The sequence below is a fragment of the Phymastichus coffea genome, unplaced genomic scaffold (assembly GCF_024137745.1).
Source record: "Phymastichus coffea isolate CEN01 unplaced genomic scaffold, Cenicafe_Pcof_1.1 PCOF00109, whole genome shotgun sequence".
NCBI classification, from domain to species: Eukaryota; Metazoa; Arthropoda; class Insecta; order Hymenoptera; family Eulophidae; genus Phymastichus; species Phymastichus coffea.
This window is the reverse complement of record NW_026706920.1, coordinates 497,926-524,929: the sequence shown is the minus strand read 5'-3', so window position 1 is coordinate 524,929 and position 27,004 is coordinate 497,926. Positions and strand designations below refer to the sequence as shown.

The 27,004-nt window shown below is 36.9% G+C and overlaps 2 protein-coding genes across 3 annotated transcripts; one reads left to right on the top strand and one right to left on the bottom strand.

The window, feature by feature from the left end:
* Positions 1–157: 157 nt before the first annotated feature.
* Positions 158–23,179, top strand: LOC131670354 (HIV Tat-specific factor 1 homolog). The gene is made up of 7 exons (XM_058945880.1): positions 158–915; positions 997–1,322; positions 1,572–1,949; positions 20,910–21,076; positions 21,160–21,346; positions 22,297–22,433; positions 22,521–23,179. The coding sequence occupies exons 1-7, from the start codon at positions 522–524 to the stop codon at positions 22,681–22,683; spliced, it is 1,752 nt and encodes a 583-aa protein (XP_058801863.1). The 5' UTR covers positions 158–521; the 3' UTR covers positions 22,684–23,179.
* LOC131670355 (uncharacterized) lies at positions 2,241–9,744 on the bottom strand. Of its 2 annotated transcripts, none has more exons than XM_058945881.1 (5): positions 9,495–9,744; positions 5,147–5,422; positions 4,667–4,906; positions 4,081–4,312; positions 2,241–3,819 (listed from the first exon to the last, which is right to left on the bottom strand). In XM_058945881.1, the coding sequence occupies exons 1-5, from the start codon at positions 9,550–9,552 to the stop codon at positions 3,570–3,572; spliced, it is 1,056 nt and encodes a 351-aa protein (XP_058801864.1). In that variant the 5' UTR covers positions 9,553–9,744; the 3' UTR covers positions 2,241–3,569. The 2 variants fall into 2 exon arrangements, with proteins under 2 accessions (XP_058801864.1, XP_058801865.1); XM_058945882.1 differs by having other exon boundaries at positions 4,673–4,906.
* Positions 23,180–27,004: the final 3,825 nt, after the last annotated feature.

Below are 27,004 nucleotides of genomic sequence, written 5' to 3'. Positions count from 1 at the left end.
GCCGAATAACTAATATCCGGTATATGAGTGATTTGTATTTGTTAATTAATTTATGCAGTCCAATATTTAGTTGACATTTCGTTTATAACTTATTATATTTGACATTTTTTGTGGTGTGTGTATTACTATGTGTGTGTGTGTATATGTGTTTAACACTGAATCAGTTAGTGACAGTCGGTAATGAAGAATGGCTTTTTATTGATCTTATGTATATAGTATATGTGCATCTGGATTCTGTGATGTTTATGTATGTGTCATCAGTTCTGAGAATGCATCTGTAATGATATATACAAAATATAATTTAAAATAACAAATTATATTATTAAAATTTTTTTATTACTGTGAAAATATTGAACTTTTTGAATATTTATAGATTTATAGAACTTGTTTCTGTATCACTATAAGTGTTAGCCATGTAAAAGTTTTTAGACAGAAATTGAAATAATGCAAACCTAACCCAATTAATATTCTTCTAGTGTTTAAATATTTTACGTAAATTTATAATTGCTAAAGTTGATAAAATGATTGAAGAAGAAGACAATAATCTAAACAAATCTACCATGAATCTTTCAGATAGTAGCGAAAACATTCCATCAAATGATAATGAAATTGAACAGAAGACAAATGTCACAGATTTTACTGAAAAGTCTGATAAAGAATCTGTTTTAATAACTTCAACTAATCAACCACAAGGGTTTTACAAAGAAAAACCTAAAGTAACTTATACGAAAGATAATGATGATATTGAAGAATTTGACACAGATGAAGAAGAGGAAGAAAAAGATATTTCTAAAAATTCAAATTCAGTTAAGCAAAACTATTCAGATAATATCACTTACGAAGGTGATAAATGTATATACACTGAGCCAGGAACTAATAGGAAATTGGTTTGGAATGCTGAAGAAAATAAGTGGAGTATGTAATGTTTCATATTTTTATAAAACTTGTATATTTATTGTTATATTTATCATGTTCTTATTTATAACTTTTTACTAGATGTAGATGAATTATCAATTAAAAATGAAAATGTAACTGATGTCATGAAAAATTACAAATACGATGGCAAAAATTATGTATATACAGATCAAACAACAAATGTAACATACAAATTTCTAAATGAAACAAATGAGTGGGTGATGAAAGATGATGAAGATCTTAAAAAAGATGACAGTAATGACAACAAAAGTGAAAGACAAAATCCCCCAAATCAATCACTAGGTCAGGGTATATATGGGTTTGAAAATGATACACACACATACACAGATCCAAATGATGGTTCTACATATTTTTATGATCGTGAAAAAAGTGCTTGGTTTCCAAAGGTATATAATTTTATTACTTAATCCATAATCTTTAATTGATTATTAGATTAACTAATATATTTTCAGAAAATAAAATACTACATTGTTTTTGTTAAATAATAGTAGTTCTTCAAATTAATGAATGTTCTTTATATTAAAATCATTTAAGCTTTTAAATACATTTATTGTGAAGCCTCCTTGCTTATATATTATTTTTAATTAATTTATTGATGAATAATTATACATACTATATGAAGAAAATTTTTTTAGGTGGATGATGATTTTATGGCTAGGTACCAGATGAATTATGGTTTTACAAATTTTGGTAGCACAGATTCTAGTGCAGACACAAAGAGTCAGTCCAATCCACCAGAACAACCGAAAGTAAATAAGTTAACTAAAGAAGAAAAGAAGGCTGAAAATAAGAGAAAAGCTGCAGAACCTCCAACATGGTTTGAAATTGATGAGGCTCACAATACCACTATTTACATATCTAATTTACCTCTAGATATCACAATAGAAGAGCTTAAAGAATTAGTTTGCAAATGTGGATTACTTGCTCGAGATGAAAAAGGAAAAGATAAACTTAAATTGTATACAGATTCAAATGGAGAATTGAAAGGTGATGCTCGTTGCACATACATAAAGGTGAGTCTATATTAATTTCTTTTTTAAATTACATTTTTTTAATTGATAAAGTCACAAATATTAAAATTTTTTTTTAAATAATGCTAATAATAATACAATTATTTAAAAATAGAATTTAAAAATAATTATTGAAATTTTAATTTACATGGGTACATTAAAATTGAATAAAATTGGAAACCAATATGTTTTTAATCAAACACTCTTTCATAAAAATATGAAATACAGGATTTATTATCAATACAAGTAAATAACTATTTTATGATACTATTAAATTATACATATACTCGATTATTTACAAGCAGTTTAGTATAAAAATGTGTGGATAGTTAACAAATTAAGTGCTATATTATGTTATTCACAAATATCTTTTTTTTTATTTTATAGTTAGTAATCACACTAACATTTCAATTTATTCTATTTAATATAATCAGATTACACCATTCCTTACGAGATAATTTATTAAAATAACAATTTAAACTTCACTTGTACTGAAGAAATTCAGATTTTACGCGATAAAAACTTGAGAAATCGTGATTGATGACATTCTACTAAATACACTTTCTTCTGGCAGTAAACATTAAATTTGTTATTGCTAAAAATTATAAGACTGTTGGTACAATGTTAATTGATTAAGGTTTTAAATTTGCGCAAATCAATAGTTATATAATAACCGGTTAAAGAAGTTGGAGGTCACTCGTAAAAGATAACAACTATTATTTAATATATTGAAAAAGGTCATTGTAAAATTTATAATGCACATAGATTAACATTCTTATATATTGATTGATATCTAGTAAGAAATGTCAAAGCTTATTTTATTAGATTGTTAAATTATTTTTTACTACAATTAAAAGTACAGTGTAGCTGTGTTTTTCAGCCCTTTATATTATAAATTCCTAAAAATAATCCACACAATTGCCAATGACATTTTTCACTGGGTACTTTCGAATAAAAAGAACGCGGATATGTCAATTCATTCAGCTCGTCAATAATTAAATACTGGAGAAGTAAATAGTTGCTATTACGGTTAATGGAAATGCCATATTGCGCGTCTCATAATCTATAAACCACACACAGACACACACACACACACACAGACACGCACATTTCTTGTCTCGAGACGCCGTTTTTTTATCACTCGAAGAAAACGAGACTCCTCACGTGGCTTTTAAGAGCGCTTAGTTTCTGTCTATCGACTAGTAGTAAACCCCTCTACCTTTTTTACGATTGGAGTCTCATCTGAGCTACGCTCGCTATGATAGTTTTACACTTACATAAAAACACAAAACGGTACTGGTGATATACTGTCAAATGTTGAAATATAATTATGCTGTCGACGTTAAAATCATTTTTTTTCATCGCAGCTGACAATACGTACTTACGTAATAGTAAATAATAAATATCATCAGTTGGAAACAAATGTACTGAACAGGCATTGGTCTACGAAAACTTCCGAGCGAAATAAATAATTCAAATTCAATAGATTTGTTTCCGCCATATATGATAGGGCATATAAATACTTATGTAGAAAATACACTGGTACTCTTTTTTCTTGTTAAAATTCTCAACTTTCGCAAAACGCACATTTTTACCAGTCTTCTCTCTTCATTCACATCTTGCTCATGTTTTGATGAGAATTTCTTCATTTGTGAATACGCTTCTAGCATCGTAGGATGGTGGAAATAGAACTTTTTCTTCTGCTAAAGCTAATGGACCGATTGGTGATTTATTAGCCGAGAAAGTGCCGAATTCACCTGCTTTCGGTATTATCTGTGCGATTCGTGGTTCGAGTATTGCCATCTTTTTCTTGTAGAATCGTGGCTGCTTCTTCGAGTGTTTGCCTTTCTTGTGCAAACGTGTTCGTCGCAAACTGCGAAAAAAAAAACAATAAATGATTCATCGGCTTCCATCGTTATGGGAACTGGGTTATCAGCTAACGTCTTCCTCGATCATGACAACTTGTTGTCGGCTCAAATTATACGTTATCTCTAACAATGGAAAAATGCCGCTTTGACTACCGCTACAAGGAGGGATATCGGAAACCCGTATAATAAACAAATTTAACAGCAGCACATCCGAGAATGCGTCCACACGGTAGCCTATAAAAGTCGTCAAGCGTAATGTTTTTTACCCTTTTGGCGGGCGCGAGCCAAACTTGATGCCGTGGGCCCAGAACTGGTTGTCTTCGTGTTGTCGATGCCAATTCTTTTTCCGTATAGATTTGAGCGACCCATTCTTGTCTCGACGTTGTTGATGCTGCTGCCTCAATTCACTTCTTGCACGTTTATTCTCGTTCTTAGCGTTAGATCTTATTCGTTGATTCTGCGGTGCATGCGGGTCGCTTATGTTTTTACGACGCCTACCTGCAAAAAATAAAAATTTTTCATAATTCTCTTATAATCGACAGCAACGCGTTGGAAGTTGAACCTTTAAGTCACAGATTATACAAAAGTCGAGTTTAATTGCTCAGTATCACAGACTAGTTGTGGGATTTCAGTATCAAATAACAAGAAGATCTAGCGAACAGCGCCTGCCCCTAATAAAATTACGCCCGACTTAGCATCATCTTCAGTCAGACATGCGTACACAAACACGCACACGCGCGGGCGCGCACGTACTGGCAAGAATACGTGAAGCAAAGTCTCAGAAAGAGAGGTCAAGGAACAAATTGAAAAAAAATTAGAGTATAGTATGGTGTGGCTTGTGCTGATCCTTACTTTTACCTAGAATGCGTCCAGCCGGTGCCTCGCATATAAAATACTTTTGCTGGAAACACCCGCGTGCGCTCCATTTGTACTTAATCGCCGGATCAACGACCATGCACTCATGCTCTCGGGCCATAGTTGCTGCAGTCCAATTGCCGAAGTTCCGAAATAGCACCTTCTCGCCGGTCACGCCCCATTCCCAAATCATCTGACGCCAGTTGTAGATGCCACCGATCCATCTCTCCAGTCTGCCTGCGGAAAGGGGGCTTTTAGTTATCGCGTCGTTTGCTTGTTAGCCCCTTCTCCAAACGCGCGTAAGTTAAAGTTGGCTTGCGCCGTTTGATTCGCGCGAGCTTTCGGAGCTTTCGCGTGCATGCTGAATCAACATTGAGGCGCGACTGTGGCCTCGATCGCTCTCCCAAACAGCCCCGCGGCTATTGTTCGGAGGCAGTTCCGAAGTTGCCTTTGGTTTCCACGAGCAACGACACTTACTGAACTGGTCACCTAGAAGGTACTTCCTCAGCATCTTATCTTTGCCGTTGCGATTGAGCACGGCAAGCGTGGCGTTTCTCGCGGTGCACTGAAAGTGAGCGTCCCTCCATGAAGCTGTGCCAGCGCTCAGATAGTAACAATAACGTCTTAATCGGAAGAATCCCGCGGGGCATTCGAATCGTTGAATGCCTTCTTGCTCGGGATAATTGCCGGTCTCCTCGTGCACCTGTTGCAAATTCAGCTGTGAGTCATCCGCGTCGAAACTCCACTCGGCACCTGCAATCCGACCATTTTTAGCTGTTGAGCTGAACGCTCACGAGGAAACAACGTCCGGCGGATTTCGGCGCGTTTAACGTGGGCTTCGGCACTGTTGCGCAAATAAGTGCATGCAAACTGGCTGCACGATCTTGCAGCCGCTAGAGTGTGCGTAGCCGCCTTATCTGGCATTCTTCATCGCGGGACTGGCAACGTTATTTGCAGCTTTGAAATAGTCATTGCGTAACGCGAGTCTCTTTAATGTTGCATCTAAATTTCTCCTGATGCGAGCCCAAGTTTGCCGAGTTTTGTTCTTTCGACGATTCTCGCGGGTAAAAAGCATAAAGCCGTGGCGTGGCGCTGAAGTATCAATCGATAGTGATCCTCGCTCATAATAACCTTGCGCGTGCCCAAGCGATAAACGATCGGTAGTTGCGCGGTCTGCACCAATTATATTTACCTACGCCCCTTTCAACTGATATATGCAAAGATGCATTGTGTACGATACTACTTGTTTTTCTAATCGCGCTAATATTTTAACTATCCTTCGAATTGCGATTGAAAACAATATGTAAGATATATTTGAGTGGTTCATTAGAACTATCGTGTACAGTGTTTGCGTTTAAGACTTATTGAGTGCGCGGGGCAAGCTCATTCCTTCGACGATACTTTCCATCATTTAAAAAAGAGTTTGCTCGTAATTGTCGGACGAAATTAGTTTTGTTCAAGATCCCTTCTAAATTTTATTTCGAGATAAGTGGCGAACGGGATTTTTATGAATGGAATGCGTATCGCGCGACGTGATTGAACAAGCGCGTAATCAGCCGTTATCGCATTTAGATACCGAACAATAATGCAACATTGAAAATATTGGCCAATTCGGGCTCACGTTGGTCGTCGACCTCACCGTTCGAATTTCCACCTGAACACGGCGAGGAAAAAAGAAAAGGAAGACACCGACTTGGCGTCGCTTCGAAAAAGTGTTAATGACTAGCCGCGTACGCCGGGTACACCTTTGCCGGAATATGGCTGCACATAACATCGAACGTTATATGGCAAAAGTAAACTCGCGCGTGACCTAAAATACCGAGAGCGAGACAAGAGAAGTGTCGATCGGCTCGGGCAATATCGCGCTTCGTACAGATGGCATTTACTCATTTTCTTTTAATGCTCTTTACATTCGCAAAGCGCTATTTTCGAATGACTTCTGCACCTCTCGGCGATCATGGCCCTGTTTCCGTTTTAACATGAGCCAAGTAAGATAAATGTGAGCCTACAGTGGGTTGGGTTCGAGAAGCTTTAGTTTTTTTTTCTTTTATCCTCGACACCCGACGAGTAGATGCGTCAAATTTTTCAGAGAAAGTGAAAATAACACTATGATCGCATCGCGTGAACATCGTGCGAACAGTCTGCGAGCGCCCAGAGACCGCTTTTATGATTTTAATAAACGCTGACATAAGCTCGTCGGCCGAGGGACCCGTAGTCGATATTGTTGACATTTCGTTTTGTCGAACTGCTATTTTTAGAGAATCGCGCAAGAAAGGTAAAACCGGTGCAAGATAACAAGCCTATTATTATTATTATTTTTTTTAAGCGTAATTCACACTCAATTATCGCGATCGAGCGTCGTATAACTTTCCTCGTAGTCTAATTAATTTAGTTCGATATCTACAATCAGCTGATAGTTAAAAGAAAAACATGCGCAACCTGGTCGTACATTATCTCGATAAAGCGTAGTATGTGCTGTGTCGCCGTGTACAAATCCAACAGGAAGAACCTTTTTGCTCTGGACTTGCAAGCGCAGCAGCAGCCAAACATACTTGACGCAAGCGTTGATACTATTTTCGTGCATAGCGCCTGATTAATTCGACACTTGGATATATCGGTAGCGACACTATTCTTTTCTTTCTTCTTTTTTTAGAAATTTTACGGACTTGTTTCCTTTTCTCATACACGAGTATAAAGAAGTATTTTAGACTCGCCTTCGATCCTCGTAAAATGGAATGTGTATAAACACGCGCTTTGGATCATTTGGCTGTTTAACGAGTTGATATTGTCAAAATAAGTTATGCATAAATCTTTGGATGCAGATGAGAAATGTGCAAATATTGTAGTTAGTAAGAGAATACAATTGATCAGAGTTGACAGATTGTGAGTCGACAATCTGATTTTATTGAGCGACATTAACGGTGGTAACTATGAACTGCGACGATTCACGTGAAAATAGACCGATGGTCTATGCGGGTGCATCATGCAGGGGTCGAGTACCCCGTGAAATCGCATCTGTTCAAAGCGGCACGACTCTCTCTCTCTCTCTCTCTCTCTCTCTCTCTCTCTCTCTCTCTCTCTCTCTCTCTCTCTCTCTCTCTCTCTCTCTCTTTATTTTTCCTGCAAATTATATATACGAATGAGAAGTATGCGCGCAATGCTTTACAGTATCACGTGGAAGCTTTTTTCATCATCTAACTGTTTATTCGCGTAACACGCGGGATGGTGATCCATCAAGTCACATGTATGAAATTACAGCTTGATGAGTAAATATGACATATATATATATATATATATATATATATATATATACACACACACAGGGTTGCTTTAACGAAAAAACGTGAATGTATAGTTTCTGTAAATAGACCTATTTTCCGGCGGAAGACAAACGAAAATTTTATTGGATTCGAGTCAACAACGATGTATCTTCCAAAATCAACTTTCATTTTTAAGTTCAGAAAGCCCCGCGTTTATCAATCAGCCCTAAATCGAAAAGTCGTCATCTAAAAAGATCACGTTCAATTCGATATTCGTTAACTATCGCGCACATTCGGTAAAAGTCCAGCAGCAGGGGGAGGGGGGAGGAGCAAACAATCGATTCGCTCCCTTTTGACCACAATCCGATTAAACGGCGGTACACATAAGAGCACGCATGACATTGACCTCGGCGTGCCAAAAATCTTTCTGCGCGCCGGGCGGTATGCATACAAAACGTTTCTCTCATACCCCAGCCGCCGCCGTCGGCTGGTAAATATACGCGTGCGATACACGCACCGCACAATGCTGATGCATGGGTGGAAAAACGTAGGCGCGTATGCATTGTGTTTGGAAAAACCTTAAAATAGCATATTCAGGGACTTCCGTCGAGAGAGAGAGAGAGAGAGAGAGAGAGAGAGAGAGAGAGAGAGAGAGAGAGAGAGACTCGCTGACGACTCTTTTAGTTTTAGCAAGCGTGGTTTTGTTTTTCAAGAAAGTTTTGGTAAAAATTAATTCAAATTAAGCTTAAATATGCATACATAAAGCTTCCCTGCTAGTTCCATTTGTTTGTCTTTCGCGTTTAGACTTTATCGCACTTATTTTTGTCCATTAATTTTTGTTTCATTCTTTTTTTTTCCGCCATGTGCGTGCTTTTTCCTTGCGTGTTTAAATCAAATGATAAAAGTTCAATAAAATACTTCCGAAGTTTGATTATATTGTCAAGATTAGAAAGATTACAATCTATTTAGTAATCAAGCGATTTTTCCGCGTCAGATTAGCAGAAATTATTTTATGAGAAAAAATAATATCAATTATAATGTACGATGAATTCATTTAAGTTTTATTGTGATGGCACTAAATATTATTCCGCTGCAGTTCCAAGAAAAGTAAGTGACTTAAAATAGCAAATTGTTAGAATGTCACGAACGAATTATTGTTCGAAAAGTATGTCAATCTATTATTCAACATTTTCAAATCCCATTTTGTTTTGTTTTTAACATATTCTACTACTTGTCTTTCGTTTGTTCCGTTCAAATACTTCAAATACTAAATTCTTTGGATTCCCAGCTACAGTTCACAATAAATCAATCATCAAATTCTCTAATCTCTAAAATTATTCTAACAAAAGACAACATTCAAACTTAATTTTTCATTAAATATAAAATCGGTGGAATTGATTTCAAGTATTATTCCCTTGAAATATTAAAAATCCATATATAAAATGTACCGTAGACAAATTATTCGACACTTGATTAATTAGCAGAATTTAAAGGAATTTTCATTGATTCTTGGCTTCTGGATAAATTCGCCACGGAAGCTTTTATGAAAGCTTTAAATTAATTACCTGTGGCGACTTGGCGTAAGAGCAACGACGATAACAGCACAACCCAATACGTTAGCATGATGAATGAGCGAATCCACACGTTAATTCACCACAATGAATAAACCGTCACGCGGCCTCTTGCATTTCGGCGACAAAACCAAAAAATTTCACACTGGCTTGACTAAACTAAACTTTAGTTTCACTGGTCGAGTATTAATAAAGATGAATCGTAATGTATCGCCGAATATCAATGCGTCGTCTCGTCCTTCTTTGCCGGTGGTTCGCGCTGAACTAAAGCAGAGGTCCGGCTGCCGCCGCTGCTGTGTGCTGCTTCGTTTTCCGATGCCGTGGCAGGCGCTTCGCGCTCCCGATGACGTCGGCGCTTACAGTATCCATACATGTATACGCGACAATTGCCTTTTGCCGACGAATTCTGAATTATGAAAAATGTTGAAGGAATACGCAGCGTGACAAGTATGAGTGAATAATGCGTGCAACGATAGCTTTTTCTTTTTGTTTTTTTTTTTGTCGTCGAGAATTCCGATTTCAGCGATGACGACTGATGTTATGCTGGGCGTGAGCTGTACAACTCATACCACTAACTATTGTTTTTATGCTGAAATGATTTTACCTATGATGAGATCTTTAGAAAGAGTCAGTAAATTGTTTTGTTTGCATTGACGGACGTTAGTCTGTATTTTTTATTTTGTGTTTCGAAAAAAATATATATTTCAACAAATTACATTAATTCCAAATCATAAGTAGATTCAAATTATAAATACTGAAGAAGACCTCCTCATTTCTAACTTGACTTATCTCTTGTTTCTAATGCAAAAAAAATTGTGCACAACTGTCCGAAGGTTGTGATACAATGTCTATTAATAATTTCATATCAAATCGCCGATTAATTTTTTCAAACAAGCTCATACCAAATTTTCATTGAATAACATGACATTTAAATTTATTTATTTGGTAAATTTGTACAAAAATTCCATCAGATTAAGCTTAAGAAAAGAAACTGAATCGCCTATTTACAAAACAAATAATATGGCAAAGAATGAAATGGTTATTTTGAAACTCTGTCCATTTCGTACAATAAAACCGGATATTTGTTATTAAAATCACCTAGAAATTTTTATCGCGATAAAAGTAAAGTAAATATGATACTGCAGTATAAACAAATTTTTTCTCAACTCTGCGATCTCGAAAAAGAATTGCAGCTTCCCATCGTCAAAATTAGTCTGTTTATTATCAGTGATAGCCTAAGAGACATATTAAATTGTCGAGTAAAAAATAATGAAGAAAGATTGATAGGTAAAGCACACATAATTTTTTCGCGGCGCGCATCATTGTATACTCAGGCGTGTGTGCACGCGGCCCGTTAATATTCCACCAGGCGGGCAAAGTGTAGCGCGATTGAAATGCGCGATAAAGTTACCGTGGCGTCAGTCAGCGGCTCGTTTAATGCAAGCGCAAGCTTTTTTGGACTACTGAACCGATTCTTGGGTGTAGGCAACGCGACTCGTTGGAAGCGATTTATGAAGACGTTGCGTGTTTTTTTTTGTACGCTTATCATGAGTGAAAGGCGTAAATACAGGGTTTTAAGAGAAGACTACTCTCTAAGAGTATAGCTTATTGAAATGTATATTTTTTTCATTCGTTAAAGAGAAATATATATTTTTTCAGTTATTACCGGGGCGGGGATCATTGAGTGAAACTAAATAAAAAAAGTCCGTGTACGGTATTTCAATGAATTCCTTATTTCGAAATTTCGGTCATTTCAAACTTTCTTTTCTTCCGGTAAAAATGTCAAGTTGAACGTAAGAGTGCAGTATACTTTGTATGATATTGCCACAGTACTCTGTTAAAAAGGTTGTGTAAAAACATCAGCAAATGTATATGAACTTGAGAAATGTAAAAGCTTACTGTAGAGGTAATGAACGTGCAAAAAACGTAGTTGAGTCGTAACGAAACCTTAGTATAATTTTTCAATGCTACTTATTACTTATTGGTATTTGAATTTCAAACAAATTTAACGTGCTTGAAATAAAGAAGTTATTGAACTATTGGACCTGCAAATAAACTAGCAGTAGTTAAATGGCAGGAAGTCGAATTGTTTTGGCACCGATTGTGCGGGATAAGCAATTTTCAAGAGTAATTACTCGCGTAAAAATTCCTGACTATTAATAAACAGCTACACGCTGTAATGATCGACTCTGAAAATTGAATCACTAAAACACCTGTCACAGGCTATTTTCATTTGACTGTTTCGCGGTAGCGCGTAAACATGTAATTTTGAAAAATAACGTAAGTTCGTTTGAAGGCTCAAAGCGGAAGAAAAAGAAACGATGCATTAAAGCGGTACACTCGCGAAAAGCGACACACGACGCCGACGTTAACTCGTGTGTGCTAGCGCAAAACTCTGGTGCTCGTTATAAGTATGAAACTCGAAGCAACAAAAAATAAATAAAATGCACGAGCGACACATCCGGTACGAATCATGCCAAAAACCGCATATTTTTTCTGACAAAACCGTGAGCGCAACTCTTCTTGCGCTTACAGTTAAAATGATTGCAAAGGCAGCACAAAAGATTTCATTTAAGAAGAAAACACCATTTAGAAAATATTCATTCATTCATCAGCGTACTCGGTCCGCTGCTGCGACTTCCTGCATATTACAGTAGACACTTTAAATGAACAAACACACGTACCCCGTCTTCAACTTGTGCTATCTCTGTAGATCATGCGTCCAAGTTATATGCGTATTGAATATTTATTTTTTTGTCTTCATTTCTTTCACCAGGGTCTGATCGGACAATTTTTCTTTTCCCTAATTCGGTTGTCTTTGTAGCATCTACGACGATATCTGTTTTTCTTTCGGTACGCGTGCTATTGATTATTATTAAGCGAGTTTTAAATTGAGGATACGTCGCTCTCTGGAGACGGTCAGTTTTTTTTCTGTCCGAGGCGCGCTGAAAAACCGATTTGCGCGATGCCGGTAATCGACTTTCTCTCGTGCTGCTCGTCGTCGCCTGCCCATGTCATCAGTTTTTTGGCGAGTTGCATCGACGGCGATGATTTGTGCGTGATTATTATAAACCGCTAGGGAGGGGGGGGGGGGCTACCACCAGAACGCTCACTGCACCTTTCATACGTGACTCGTTCACTATTTTTATTTTTTGACAACTTGGTGAAGCTTTTACTCGATTGGTCCGAATGAGGTTTAGCAGTGAGAATCAGTCGAGCGTCAAGGAACGAATGTTGGACGTCGAAAAACAATGCACGCTAAATTAGTCGGCAGCATGCACATATCTTACGCACCGTGACCGCGTTCAGCAGATCGGCATGCAACTCTCTGACTCGCTGCCAGGTTGTTGAGGCGCAACAACGTCTCAATCCGCATCGCAGATAGATATCCCCGCTAGATCGCGGCCATTGCTCTTCCCCACCGACAGTTAGCCCCTTTGAAAGCGCGCGCAGAAAAGAGGCTTGCCAGCGTGTTATTTCCCATTGGTTCCGCAAAACTAGGGCCGTCTAGGCATGCCGAGTGCGAACAGTTTGCAAGGCGCTGTCGAGTCGCCTCACGTCCATATCTCTCGACATTGATGTGTATGTTGCCGAACGAGTGCAATGGATTTTTGATGAGTTTGCGCGCAGGCAATCACGACGATTTGCTGGAAAGCCTTGCGCGAGCGATAATCTATTTAGCGAAGCTGTGCGTGCTATCAGCCGCGCGCGGCCCTCGGCTTATTTTCAATTGACACAGCGCGGCAGAGGCTGCTTCGATTGCTTCTGTAGAATCGACTGTATGCCGTTCGAAGACGAGCTGACGAGCAGTAGCAACGCAAGGTCACCGGCTCAAGAGGAATAAAGTGTCGTAGCAGACGGCACTGGTCAGCATCCTTATCGACACTTCTGCACTCGTACATTGTGACGCATAAAAGCATCAATGTGTACATTGGCACTAAGCGAGTTACTTACAAACTTATACACGACACTCTTCCTTAGTGCTTCTTATGATGTCTCTCGGTTGTCTGACGCTTTCGCGCGTACGAGGAGGGTCGCCTATAAAAGAAAAAAAAACAACGAGCTAAGCCTATATCTTTGGTTTCTCGCGAAAACTCGTAAATTGCGCTTTTTTACGAGGCTCCCGCTTGGCGAGCAGCATAAATCGCTTAAAATTATGCGAATTGGTTACTAGGTTGTCGCTGATATGCCCCGCAGATAAGGGCACAGATCAAACGAATACACTCAAGTACAATATATCCGAAGCGATCTTTGCGCGTCATGCGAGGGAATTGATGTCACCGCGTACGGCGAGTGTACATGAATGAGAAGAAAAGAGAATTCTTCCTTCTTTTTTTTATCTCGCATCTCCATAAACTGACGGCTAGCACTGCTGCACATGCGATCTGTAACGATTATTTGACACACTTTGACACCACCACCCGGCGCGCGAAAATCTCTTACGCAACACGAATGAGCTATAATTGCTTTTGACATAAGATACGACGCTGCTGCGTTCAAATCTTATGTCATCTTATGACACGTATGACCGAAATCGTGTTGCTCGCGAATCGCCTGACATTTCATTATATCTTAATTACTCGTTTAGAGCCTTTTCTAATCTAATGGATGTTTTATAGATGACACAAGACGCCATCGATTGTCGAATAAATCTTCCTTACGGTTTTCTGATTATCGCGATAAGCGTGACGATACAACCATATTGAATAGCAGCATTGTTCGGTTGATAAAGCAGCACGCGTTACGGCGAAAAATCGATTCGCCGAAGGGAGCCCGCCTCGTCTCAAAATAGTTCAACTACGCGCGAATATTGTGCAATAAACTTACTGTACGCCTCGCCACTTTCAAAATTTCAGCTCAAAGGGAATTTTCATTTTACGCCTCTCTCCAACTTTCAGTACTGCTTTCGACGAAGACTGATTTACGGCTCTCTTTGTCTATCGGTTAATAGCCCTTTTTTACAATCCGTGAACGCTTGCTATAACGTCTCGGCTAAACCTCAAAATATAATAAAAAGAAAGAGCGAGAAATATTTCTTTTACGCGTACACGCGTATATGTTTTTCTCATGCGACGACCCAGCATGCAAATCGTCGATCATAAAGAATATACCTCGGGCATCAACCGAACAATCTCCGCGTACACATACGTTTCATTGACTGCTTATTCATTCAGTGGATTCGCGCGCGAAAGAGAGCGACGATAAAATATCGTCGACCTTAGCATTTCAAATATAACCGTGTCACTTGTAAGCAAAGTGGGCAAAGTGCAGAGCGTGAGAGCGCGCACGAAACGCGGAACTCAATTACAATATATATACTCGGCGTCCAGCTAATTTTTGTCGCCTCCTTACTGATTTACGTCGCGGAAGCGAGAAAACCAGCAGTGGCGGAGACTGACGACGATGCGTGTAGCGAAACGAAAGCCCCAAATCATGAACCTGTCCCGCGTAATGGTAAAAATAAACGATGCGCGAAGGGCATATTACATATATACTCGACGTGCTTTTACAACTACGCACATACCTACTTCACCCTCTCTCTTTTTCTCATTCTGCCTGCTCATTTATGACGCATACACGGGTCAACAGTTGCGTCTCAAGGTTTCACTCAATCCTATATGGCAAATATTACGTTTTCCGAAAACGTACGTTAACCTATAAAAATGTTGCGCTGCAGACAAAACAAACTGCATTGTTTCGCCATACATGTGTACACGAATGCCGCTAAGAGACGACGAAAAAAAAAGCAGAAAGCAGCCGCTTCTCTCGAAGATCCTCCGGTAGCGCGTGAAAGTCGCTGCACGTGACTTGAATACCAAATGCTTGCCAAGTGAATGGGTGACGACGGCTCTATTATTTGCCACCGATGGTTTATGCCTATTCCTGTTCATTACGTCGTAGGTGGTCTGAAAACTATCATGCGTGTGCATGCGCCTATTGAAAAACGAAAGCTTATCAGCATTTCTTTCAAATCGGATATATCAGTATTATGAAGCCTAATTTTCAACGCTCGACAAGGATCTTTTCCAATTGGATGTTTATTATTCCGTTTGTCAGTTAAAATCCTTCATATACTTCTTTGTTGCCCAAAGGCTGTACAAAATCTTATATAGTTTTTTGTTAGTGAACTTTTATGTCTACTTATTTATATATCACTCTTTATAAACGGAATATGAGTACACGAATAAAATAACAAAATTAAAATTATGAATTTGAAACATTTTTACGATCTTTTCACTGAAATATGCGTGAAATTTTAGTCCAGGTTGTTGTAACAAAAGTCCAAAGTGAAAACGAAAAAATTCGACTTTTATTAGTGTTTTATTGAAACGCATCGAGGGTTTATTCAATTGGCTCCATTCAGCCGCTTTGATCTTTATAAGAACAGAGTTATAGAAATCACTCGTTGTACAGTGTCAATAACGCACCATTCATCTATTACAATGAATTCCGAGTTGTTAAATCAGTTGCCATGGCCATCCATGAATACAGCTTGGTATTAAAAATTGATCCAACAGATGAAGAAACAGCAACAAGAAAAGACAAGACGGAAGAGCAAGACGAAGAGAGCCGCTTAGCAAATAAACGGTCAGCTCTGCGCTTGCATCTAATAAGTCACGACATTGATGCCGGATCTCGCAAAAAGAACCGCCGTTTCTTTTGATGTATATTCGTGTATCATCCTGAGAATTTCGTACCGAAATGCCGTGAGGTAGAGTGAACAAGAGAGGGAGAGATGGATTGACGCTTTTTCAGATGATATTCTATTGGTCAATTACATAAGACGATCGACGTGGACTAGGAACGGAGCATGAAAGAAGAAATTATGAAGATGAGTTGAGGAAAAGGAACGACTATAGATATAGTACATTACACGTCTAGAGAGGTAAAGTATTGGCAAACACGAGCTGTGAGCTTGCCATTTTACTTCCCGTGGCGTATATACTACTTGTCGTACCAGGAAGGCTGGAAAGTCCAACTCCCGCTCGCACTGACGAGCGGGAATGGCCCTTTCCCGGCGTCTCTTACGAAAAGAGCGTATAATACAGTTATTTTTAAAATTATGAATTTATATCCTATCTTGCTTTTACTCTATAACTCAATTTCTTGTGCGTAAAATTTAAAAACAATATTTTAATGTATTTCTTCTGTGAAAATTATAATCTTTTCAACTTTCAAACCTAAAAAGAAGCTATATATTTGGCAATGTTTGGTGCTTGCGAAAGAAAAAACAATAAAAAAAATTTAGGAACCTATGTAAAATGTACCTAACGAATTACGAAAGAAAATGAAAAAGAAATTAAAAAAAAATGCAGTTTGAAAAATGTATCGTATGTCACATTATGCCAAAAGAAGTAAGAATTAAATACGATTGAATATATAATAAATAAAAACTATCAAATTAATGAAAATAAGATAAAGTGAAAATGAAATTGTCGAAAATGAATGGGGAGCAATTAATGTGTCCAACACACGATGTAATAAATCTCCGAAAGAGACGTATTTCGCTGCTCGAGAGGGGGGAGGTAGAAGAGGCAATTTAATCTGCGATAACCGCGAGCCATATAATTCAATCGAAGAATCACTAATCTCCATAAAATCAAGTTTGATATTCTGAATGTAGGCATCATTATATACTCATATGAAAACTCTTTTATACGAGTTATTTTTGATGTGGTAGTTATAATTGCATCACCAAAACAGACACTTTATCTCGTGAAAGTTTCAACTGTTCTCTAATTATTTCTTACGCAGCAAAAAGCAATAAAAATAATTCTGATCATTAATTTTAATAAGGAACCAATCAATATCAATCAAGTTTCGCCGGCATCTTTCTGCGTACTTGCAGCCTAGTGATCTTGTATATACATACTTGTTTTATTTCATCACGTCATTGCGCCTGTTGCTTCTGCTGTTTTTCCATGGAATGAAAACTCGCCAGCTGTAAATACTCTCTGTTCCGCCGTGCTATTCCGCTTGTTTTTATTCGCGCACATCTTCAAGGATTGGCGTATCAACAATTTATAGGTCGGCAATATGTACTCTACGTCAAAGTTGCATCTTGCCGCCGCAGCGATGAATTACTGCTTGCGCAGTGAAATTTTGCGATCAAAGTCTTCGAGGCATATAAGGTATCAACAGTTACGTATTTATCCAACCTAATTATTTTGTAAATCTTGTAAAAATCACGTGTCGATCGATTATGTTGAATTTGCCTTCAGGTACACACAAGTAATTAACTTGTTGTTAACCTCATTATAATAATGCCAGACGAAGTACTTTTACGCTTGGCTTAATTTTATGACTTTACTATATTGTTTTAATCTCACGTGTAGAAACGTAATTTGCATGGTTACATGGCATAGTAGCTTTTCAATTTTCCCATGTTAAAAAAAAATTTCTGTATATTTGTTCACTTCTAAATCTTAAAATTTCGAATTTATTTACATCTTATTCAAACTTACATTCGCGTTGATCCTCGCCTATTGAAACAATAGAACATTCCATTGGAATCACAAGTGGGAAATTTATCACTTGGTCATGAAATTTTCATGAGATCAGCACTACATAATAGAGTAACAGTATGTGACGCATTACTGTTATAATGCTCGCTTGTCTCCAGGTAATTATGAGACAAATAAAAATTGATCAAAAGGCATATCATGTTAAATTCTAGGCTAACTACGCTAAAATTCGCGGAAGACTTGAGAATAGCTGTCCACTAACAATCAATCATCGTTACTTTAAAGTTTGTTGTAATTTTAAATAGAACGCAATAAAGATAATACTTATAAAATACATTAATTTAAAGCACTTGGAAATAATAAAACAAATATCAATATGGTTACAATACACATTAAATCAAGTACGAAATCTTTGATGTGCAACTTGTCCAAATTATTACTTATAAATGCATGCTTATTCTCCTCAATTTAAACGTTCGCAATTCTCAAGATGAACATTCAAGTCGTTGAATAGAAATAGCTGATATATTACATTTTGCAAAAGCAAATACGTCAGAGCTCTATGAATTACGGTTGATTGTCAGAACGAGTTCAACGACCGCTCAAGTAAACGTGAACATGCCTTGAAACTACTGTGCAATCCTCGAGCTGATTAATTAACCGCTCAATGATACAATTTGTAATTGATCCATCCCAGTCCCAATTTAGTCGTGATTCTTCATTCTCTGTTTGCTTTTCAATTACTTTTCGAAATAATTCACATGTATCACGTTATATAGATCATCGTAAAAAGCTTTGATGCAATGAAAACATGTCATTTTCAAGATGTGCTTGTGAGAACGAGATTTTTAAAGTGTTACTGCATAATAATAATAATAATAATAATATTAACAATTACACTTTGCGCACAAGCAAGACAGAAAATGACTTTATTGTCCGAAAGCTTGATAAGTATATACATAAAAATAATCGCTTTTCGCACGGAGGCAAACCCATCTGTAAATCCGTGTTTACGACACGTTTGACGCGTTATTTATTAATAACGTCAAGAGCTACCATTCAGCCAGATTATTAATAACCATTCATAAAAAGGTAATTCGAATCGCTCACGCGCTTGCGGGCACTCGTCAGTGGAAAATCACATTATTGTGTTATTAATGCATCCTCGAGGTGCACGCAGCGTTATATACACTACTAACATGCGACAGAACTGTGACATGCGTAGGCGTGGAGAAACGATTCGCGCGCACACTGCGCGCGAGCGAGCTTCAATTTTCTTCTCTAGAGTTTCTTCTAATCCGCAAAAGGAAAAGGTTGAGGGATTACACCGGCTTAGGTTGACGCATGTGGGTAATGGATGTGCAGTAATCTTCCCTGTCTGATACGTCTCTTAAGATTTCCGATTTCAGGCTCATTTCTTTGTAATGTTCTGTTGATGCTTTTCTTTTATTGCGGTCGAACAGTTTAAAAATATAATAGCGCAATGGACTTCAAAAATTGTCTGAAAGCTCTATTCTTTTTTCATACAACGGCACTGATAAAAGAAACAACAGTATTGTGTATTCGAAATAGCAAGCGGAGAAAGAATAAGCGCCTTGAATTTTTGTTTTGGAGTCTTTTTGTGTTAAAATTTCAGACGCGTCGCGGATATGGCGAATGAACCAATTGACAAACATGACTCAAGTGTACTGTAATTCCTCAGTTTCGAATGCGAAAATCAGTGAGAGACTTAAATTCTGCGCGCGTTTTCGAGCAACACGTCATCGTCACCGCGTCTCGTTCTAAAAAAGCCGATGGTGACCTATATTCCTGAATTGCTCATCGATCAAAATCGTAAAATATGCCGCATAACAACGCTTCACACTTCATTCTGTTATCATGAGATATTAAATTTACTTATACGATTTTCACATATTCACACGCTGTTTTTTGACCATCATTCGTATTAACTAGCTATTCACGATTCATAATTGAATGGCGAAGAATCGTGTAGTTTATTTCATTCATGAATTTATAATTTATGCGCAGCGTCAAATTAGAAAAATAAACAGACTCCTGCCTTTGTTATTGAAACCAAATTACATCTCATTTCCATGATGTGTCTTTCGTTCGCATTAGTAGAGACCCCATCTGATTGATTTATGAACTCCAACGATCACATAGAGAAAAGGAAAAATAATTTTTGTAGGTCACTGTCACGTCTCTTATGTTCGTAACAAATTGTTACATTTGATATTACACAATCACTTAAGCATCATTTCACGGCGATCCGCAATAAGAAAATTGAAATCTCAGCAAATTGTGGTCAAATATTTAATAAAGAAAACAATCATTGAAGGTCTACATTAGTATAACATTTGAAATTGATTGTGAATTATGTAAATATTTATTTCTAAATGTTACCTTTGTAGATCTGTAGTTAGAGTAGTGCGCATAAAAGCTTTTTTTTAGTAACATGAAAAATGAATAAATAATAAATCTGTAATCATTTGCATTCATTAAATGCTACATATCCCCGCACCTAATTAAAGTCACTAGATTGGCAAATATCAGGTTGACATGATTAAATCTGTGATACTTACGTCATTCAATAAAGACGACATTCAACAACCATTGATAGGAAGTGTAAACCTAGCATTGTCTCATTCTTGATTAGTATAGGTGATCTATCATCTAGTAATAAATTTCTTAAAATTTTAAAGCATAACTATTTGATGAGGCATGTAATGAGGCAGTCCCTCTTGATTGATACAAGCACCACTGAAAAAGTTTCATGTGCTTTGTTCTCAAACACATTGCAAGCCTCCGTCGCCGATTAGCACTGATGGAGCATAAATAGAGCGATGTTAAATAAAAAAAAATAAAATAACTATTTGATATTTGTTGTATAAAATTTTAAGTAAAAATTCCAGTAGACTACATAATAATTGTTTTTAAATTACAGATTGAGTCCGTAGATCTCGCATTAAACATTTTAGATGGATGGCAAGTAAGAGACAAAAAGATATCAGTTCAGAGAGCGAAATTTGAGCTTAAAGGACAGTATGATCCATCTAAAAAACCTAAAAAGAAAAAGAAGGATAAGGAAAAGCAGAAGAAAATTCAGGAAAAGTAAGTGATAAAATACGATTTAGTGGCTTTTGATTGTAACTCTTAATGTACCAGACTTTAATGACTTTCTTTTTCGGTTATAGGTTACTAGACTGGCGTCCAGATAGAATGCGTGGGGAGCCACTTAAATCTGAGCGCGTTGTCATCATCAAAAATCTTTTCCAGCCAGAAGATTTTGAAAAAGATGTGACGCTGCTTCTAGACTATCAGAAAGATGTGAGATCCGAGTGCGAGAAATGTGGCGAGGTCAAAAAAGTTACTATCTATGATGTAAGTGCTAAAAATACAATCAAATAAAAAAATTTTTCTAATATTGCACGCCTAATTGCCGGAATTAAAAGATGGATTCTGGCTAACTTCTTTATATTCATCGGTCATGTTTCCTTGAGAGCTTATTTTCTTTAAAATTTTATTTCAAAGATAAATTATGTTGAATTTGCTGAGAAATATGACCTTGATAATAGGACTATCGATTATTGTCGGCAATGACTATAAAGACATCGATTCAACTTTTGCAAAAATGCAATAATATCAGTAATAAATAATATAGTAATAGTTTTTATCGGTGTACATAATACATTTTAAAAGAATAAACTTAAAAAAATTTTTATATTTCTTCTCTGTAATATAATTTTTATAACTACATATTATTAACAGTTTAGAATGATCTAAAAAAAATTTACAATTTTTCTTCAGTAGTTACATCGTACCTTCAAGTCATATAACTTTGTTTATAAAAATATTACGATCAACTTAATAAATGTATTTCCTTAATATTTTTATTGTTTACTGTATATAATAATTAAAAAATACTAAGTATGAATAAACGTCTACAACATATCACCGAAAAACCTCCGGTCAATTGTCTTAAATTTCATTTTATGGAGTAATAAGTATCCTAGCACGTCTAGACGAACATAAAAATTTTATGACATTCTGACACTTCGCAGTCATCGTGTAGTTAATTTTAAAATTACTAATGACGTTTATGCCCGTCATGATATAAACCAATGTAGGTTAATATTTAGTTACTGTTCACTCGCAAGCAGAGATAGCATGAAGCATTTGTATTCATCGAATATTGGTATTAATTTTCTATTCAGTAAACAGTTAACCTGATAAATTAAATATTTTTTATGGAATTTAGTATGCAGGATTGGATTTGTAAATGTTTGATAGTTTGGATGATCTATAACTTAAATATCTCATACTTATTTCAGAGACACCCTGAAGGCGTAGTGCAAGTAAACTTCAAAGAAGTTGAAGAAGCTCAAGCTTGTATAAGATTACTTCATGGAAGATGGTTTGGACAGAGAAGAATAACGGCTGAAATATGGGATGGCAAAACCAAATACAAGTTAGTAAACTTATTATTATTTCTACGATTTAAACATTACTATTTCCTAGTGTTATTAGTAAGATTATATTTGGATAATGTTTATAGAATTAAAGAGACAGACGAGCAAATTGAAGCACGATTGAAAAAGTGGGATGAAGATTTGGAAAAGCAAGAACAAGCTGAAGAACAAGCTAAAAAGGATGCCGAAGAAAAAACAAAAACTGCACTAGTACAGTCTCAAATAACCACCGTCGCTGAAGCAGTTTAGTTGAAATAATATCTAAACTAAATTTTAATCCTTATTGATTGAATAATTTTGTTATGATTATTTAACTTTACGCTTGACATTTCTTCAGGTAAGATGCAAGCATATTTTACAATTTTTTATTATACATATACTTTCCTGATTCGTAGAAATTATAAAATGAAAAACACAACATTATTGTAATTGGTATATTTTCATAAATAAGGTATGTCGAGACTCAATGATGTTCAATTCTTGATTAAATTTGTTACTTCATTTTGTACATTTATTTATTAGCATCTTTTATTCATTTAACAGTCTTTTACTGATCGTCGATGAAAGTATAAAAACGCTCCTTTTAACTGTAGATAAGATAGGTAGCGATACAATCAATCAATGGTATCCGAAACAAAGTTACTATGCGATATATAGTTTGAACAAATGAATTAAATAATTGATGTAATTACGAATTGTAAAGTTTTACAATAAAATGCATGAATGCATATTATGATCTCAACAATTTAATTGCAATATAAATACATTATCTATGAATAATGAAATTGACTAACGTCTCATTGACTATTCCTATAAACATAAATTTGTTGTTATTACTATATATTTATTTAAAGCTCTTAAATTTAGATTTTCGAAAAAAAATATCACTACTGACTTACATTATTGATTAAAACACAACATACATACGTACATACATATGAAGGCATGGATAGTGGCGCCGCCAAAGACGCTTTACCTTAAAATGATTAACTAACACTAGCTAGAATCTGTAGAGTCGATAATATCGAATACTTTGAAATATTGTATTTTTCTCGAATAAGTATACTTTACGAATATTTACATCGTTTCTGAATTACTATTAATATTATCTTGGTGTTAAAATGTACTTCGATGTATCACGAGTTAGAGCAAACACGTATAAATTACTTACATGATAATCATGAATCTTAATTTTGGATTATATTTTTATTGTCAAATATATTACAGAATTTCTATTAAAAATAATTACACGAATCAACGATTACTGATAATGTTAGACGTACACTTGTACAGCATATTAGTTATACGTCATCCAATAAATGAAAAGTCCGATGAAATAGATCCAGCTTCTAAATTAATAATAATTCATTATCCGACTGTTGAAAGTAAAATAACATATTTCGTAAAAGTATAAGGTATTAGAATATACAAATGGCTCCAGTAAAATAAAACCTGCAAATATACCCCAAAGTCTGAAGCCACGCCCCAAAGTAGCGTAGCTAAAATGTTTGAGCAGGATACTCTTATTATCGGAATTTTGAAGTAACATTATTTTAACATCTTTGTCCGTAAGACTTTCATATAAGCTACTTCAAAAACGAATAATTCCATCAGGTTGCCATATTGAGTTTGAAATTGCTCAGCAAATAGATTTGCAGTGCACTTTTGTAGGTACTTGATAGAAATAAAAACAGCTAAATTTGATAGTGAAAGCGAGCGTCGCCTGTATAGAACGATCTCAATGAATATTCTGGCTGTATACGCTTTGTAGCGTGCCAAAGAGAAGGATAAAATATAAAAAAAAAACTGAAACCCTCGAGGCAACCCATCAAAGACAAAGACAATACTTCGCCACAAGCGCATCAGTATCACAATAATTCACAGTCGTGCTCAATAAAATATATGTGAGCACTCTGAAAGCACCCCATATATCGCTCGTCTTATTAATTTCCAGGCGACTGCATGCGCACCCGATTTACATGAAAAACCATGCGTCAACAATAAAAGCCGCAGACAATAGGACACAAACGATTTAGTTCCTTGACCCACACAACAGCACAAAAATAGAAACGGGAGCATCTACGCGTATAAGTGGCATCAGACGCGTATCATTTCTTTCTCTCTCTCTCTCGGCAAGCTGCACTTTGCCCTTTCACAGTGTATAGAGTATCATCGGATACAAAGCTATCGTCTCTCCCCTGCCCCGCTTTCACAAGGGGGTTAACGGCGAAGAATTCGCTAAGTATTTCTATTATTGAATTCCCTCGTATTTAATTAATGCTCGGCAGCATACCTGTTTCCAACGAGAGAGAGAGAGAGAGAGAGAGGCGACAGCACGCTCCCGTTATGAATTTGCAATATATGCATCGCCTCTGTGTCCGAGCCACGTGCGGGACGCAGAGATTGGAGAGAACGCGCGGAGCATAGGGTGCCTGCCTCGGCAATATCACTGACAAATTTAATGTCCGACTATTAGCAGTCGGCGGCAGGGTGTGCGTGCGCCCAGTGCACCGTACTCCATTGTCAAGTGGCCACGTGCACGATGACTACACGGCAGAGCAGAGGTATAAGGTCGCGTTTGATCGTGGGGCGTGTAAAAAAGGAGACGAAAAAAGCTAGCTCTCCAGCAATGTCACGCTTATATTGGATTTGCTGCCCTCGTGACAGCGAGAACCTGCTAGATTACACATGAGATTAGGCACGACGAGCAGTATACGATGCCGATTCGATACGCCGTCCTGAAAAGCAACGGCGCCGAGTTGTTTCCTTTCCGCGATAAATGGGACGTGCGCGGAAATCAGAAAAAGAGACGATGTAAGGGTGCTTTTATTAAAAGCCATCGTTCAACGCTTAACTGATTTTTCCAGGCCTGTATATTCGAGAGGTTTTTCCTCTCGTATTATTCGATTGCACGAACTCGTGGTATTTCTGCCTTCTTTCCTCTTCTTTACGGCTGTTGCTCAAGGGATGGCAGGATTCTTTTGCGCTTGCCAAGAACTTTGCTGCCGCGGGTTTTAGCGGGGCACTTTGAAGTGGCCTTCTTTGTAGATCAGTCGTTTAATGCCTTTGGGTAAACTTCAGGTGGAAATGAGCTGATCATATTCCTGATCTTTGATGCTTCAATCTTGCCTGTATATTCAATGAATTAAGGGTTAGATTGTACAAAGTACATTTCGTCAAGTAGCTCTTTGGAAGGTATTTTATCATTTTATCATCGCTTACACATTTATGTTGATTATACATGAATGAAACGGATAAGCCAAAACTACATACAAATTTTGCCAAGGACATTATTTCAATGAAAATATTAAATATTTTGGAACATATACATGCAAGAATTATAGTTTCATTGCTTCTTCACTTAATGGCATTTACGTTGTATAATTAACATAACAGCAAATACTTAAATTTATTTAATAGCACAATGGCGTTTAGCATGAGATTTATGAATTCCACGAGAATATTATACAGTCGATAATTTTTCAATGAAGGTATATTCGGACAATGACAGGGATATAAAAAAAGAAATCTGCCAAGATTATCGTCTGATGTATGTATCCATTTTTATAATAATGCAAGATCGATAGTCTTCTCAAGCATAAAACATATCAAGTAGTTTGTTTTATATTAAAATTTCGGGCACGTCCACGCTCAACCCTCGGCGTTCTATTTCCACGTATTATCCGAGCGGATAATTGATTAGAGTAAGAGAGAAGAGCACTCGAGAGTTTGGATTTTTTGCACGAATCACCCCTTTGTATCAAGCGACGGCAGCCAGCGCGGAGAGTAGAGAGACTAGCTGGAGAGAGCGAGAGAGAGAAAAGAAGCTACGCCATGACGGCGCATCAGAGAGTATCGGGGCACGCGCGTGCTCTGCTCGCGACAAATCGAGCGTTAGATGACGCTGTAATTCGCCTTTCCTTTGTGCCATTTAACGGGGACGTAGGAACGACACTACCCAAGATTTCATTTATTCCAGCGCCACGTGTAACGCTCTACTCTAAAGCTCAATTTCGGGCAGATAATCGTCTTGTAAACAGACTTTGTTTCGTACATTGATTGTGGGTAATTTTTTATTATTTCTACCGATTTTCAATGCGCTGAATACTGACATTTTCCAATAATTTTTACGAACATACAATATACAATGAGGGAGCGACGTTCGAAAGCTTTGCAATTCTGGTGAGCTTTTTGAATCATACATTTTACTGACCTAGAAGCCGTATGGAATAGTTATAATTGTTCCAATAACTGATGTGACGAGCACCGTTAATATCATGATAAATTTAAACATTCACAATGATTATTCATCGATTATAATTACTCCTTTTACTTATGAAATTAAGCCAACCGAATTATTCCGAATCCTATTTCACGCTTTTAAGCGTATAATACGATTGACAATGCAATTCAACATAGCTACGCGGATACAATTTAGCCCAAATACCATAAATGGCGGCAGCGTTTATTTGTACAAAACTTACTTAACCATGCTTTTCCTATTTCTTATCCTCAACGTTCTAACGTTGCGTTTTTCTTTTTTCATTCCACTTCTTTCGTTCAGTCTTTA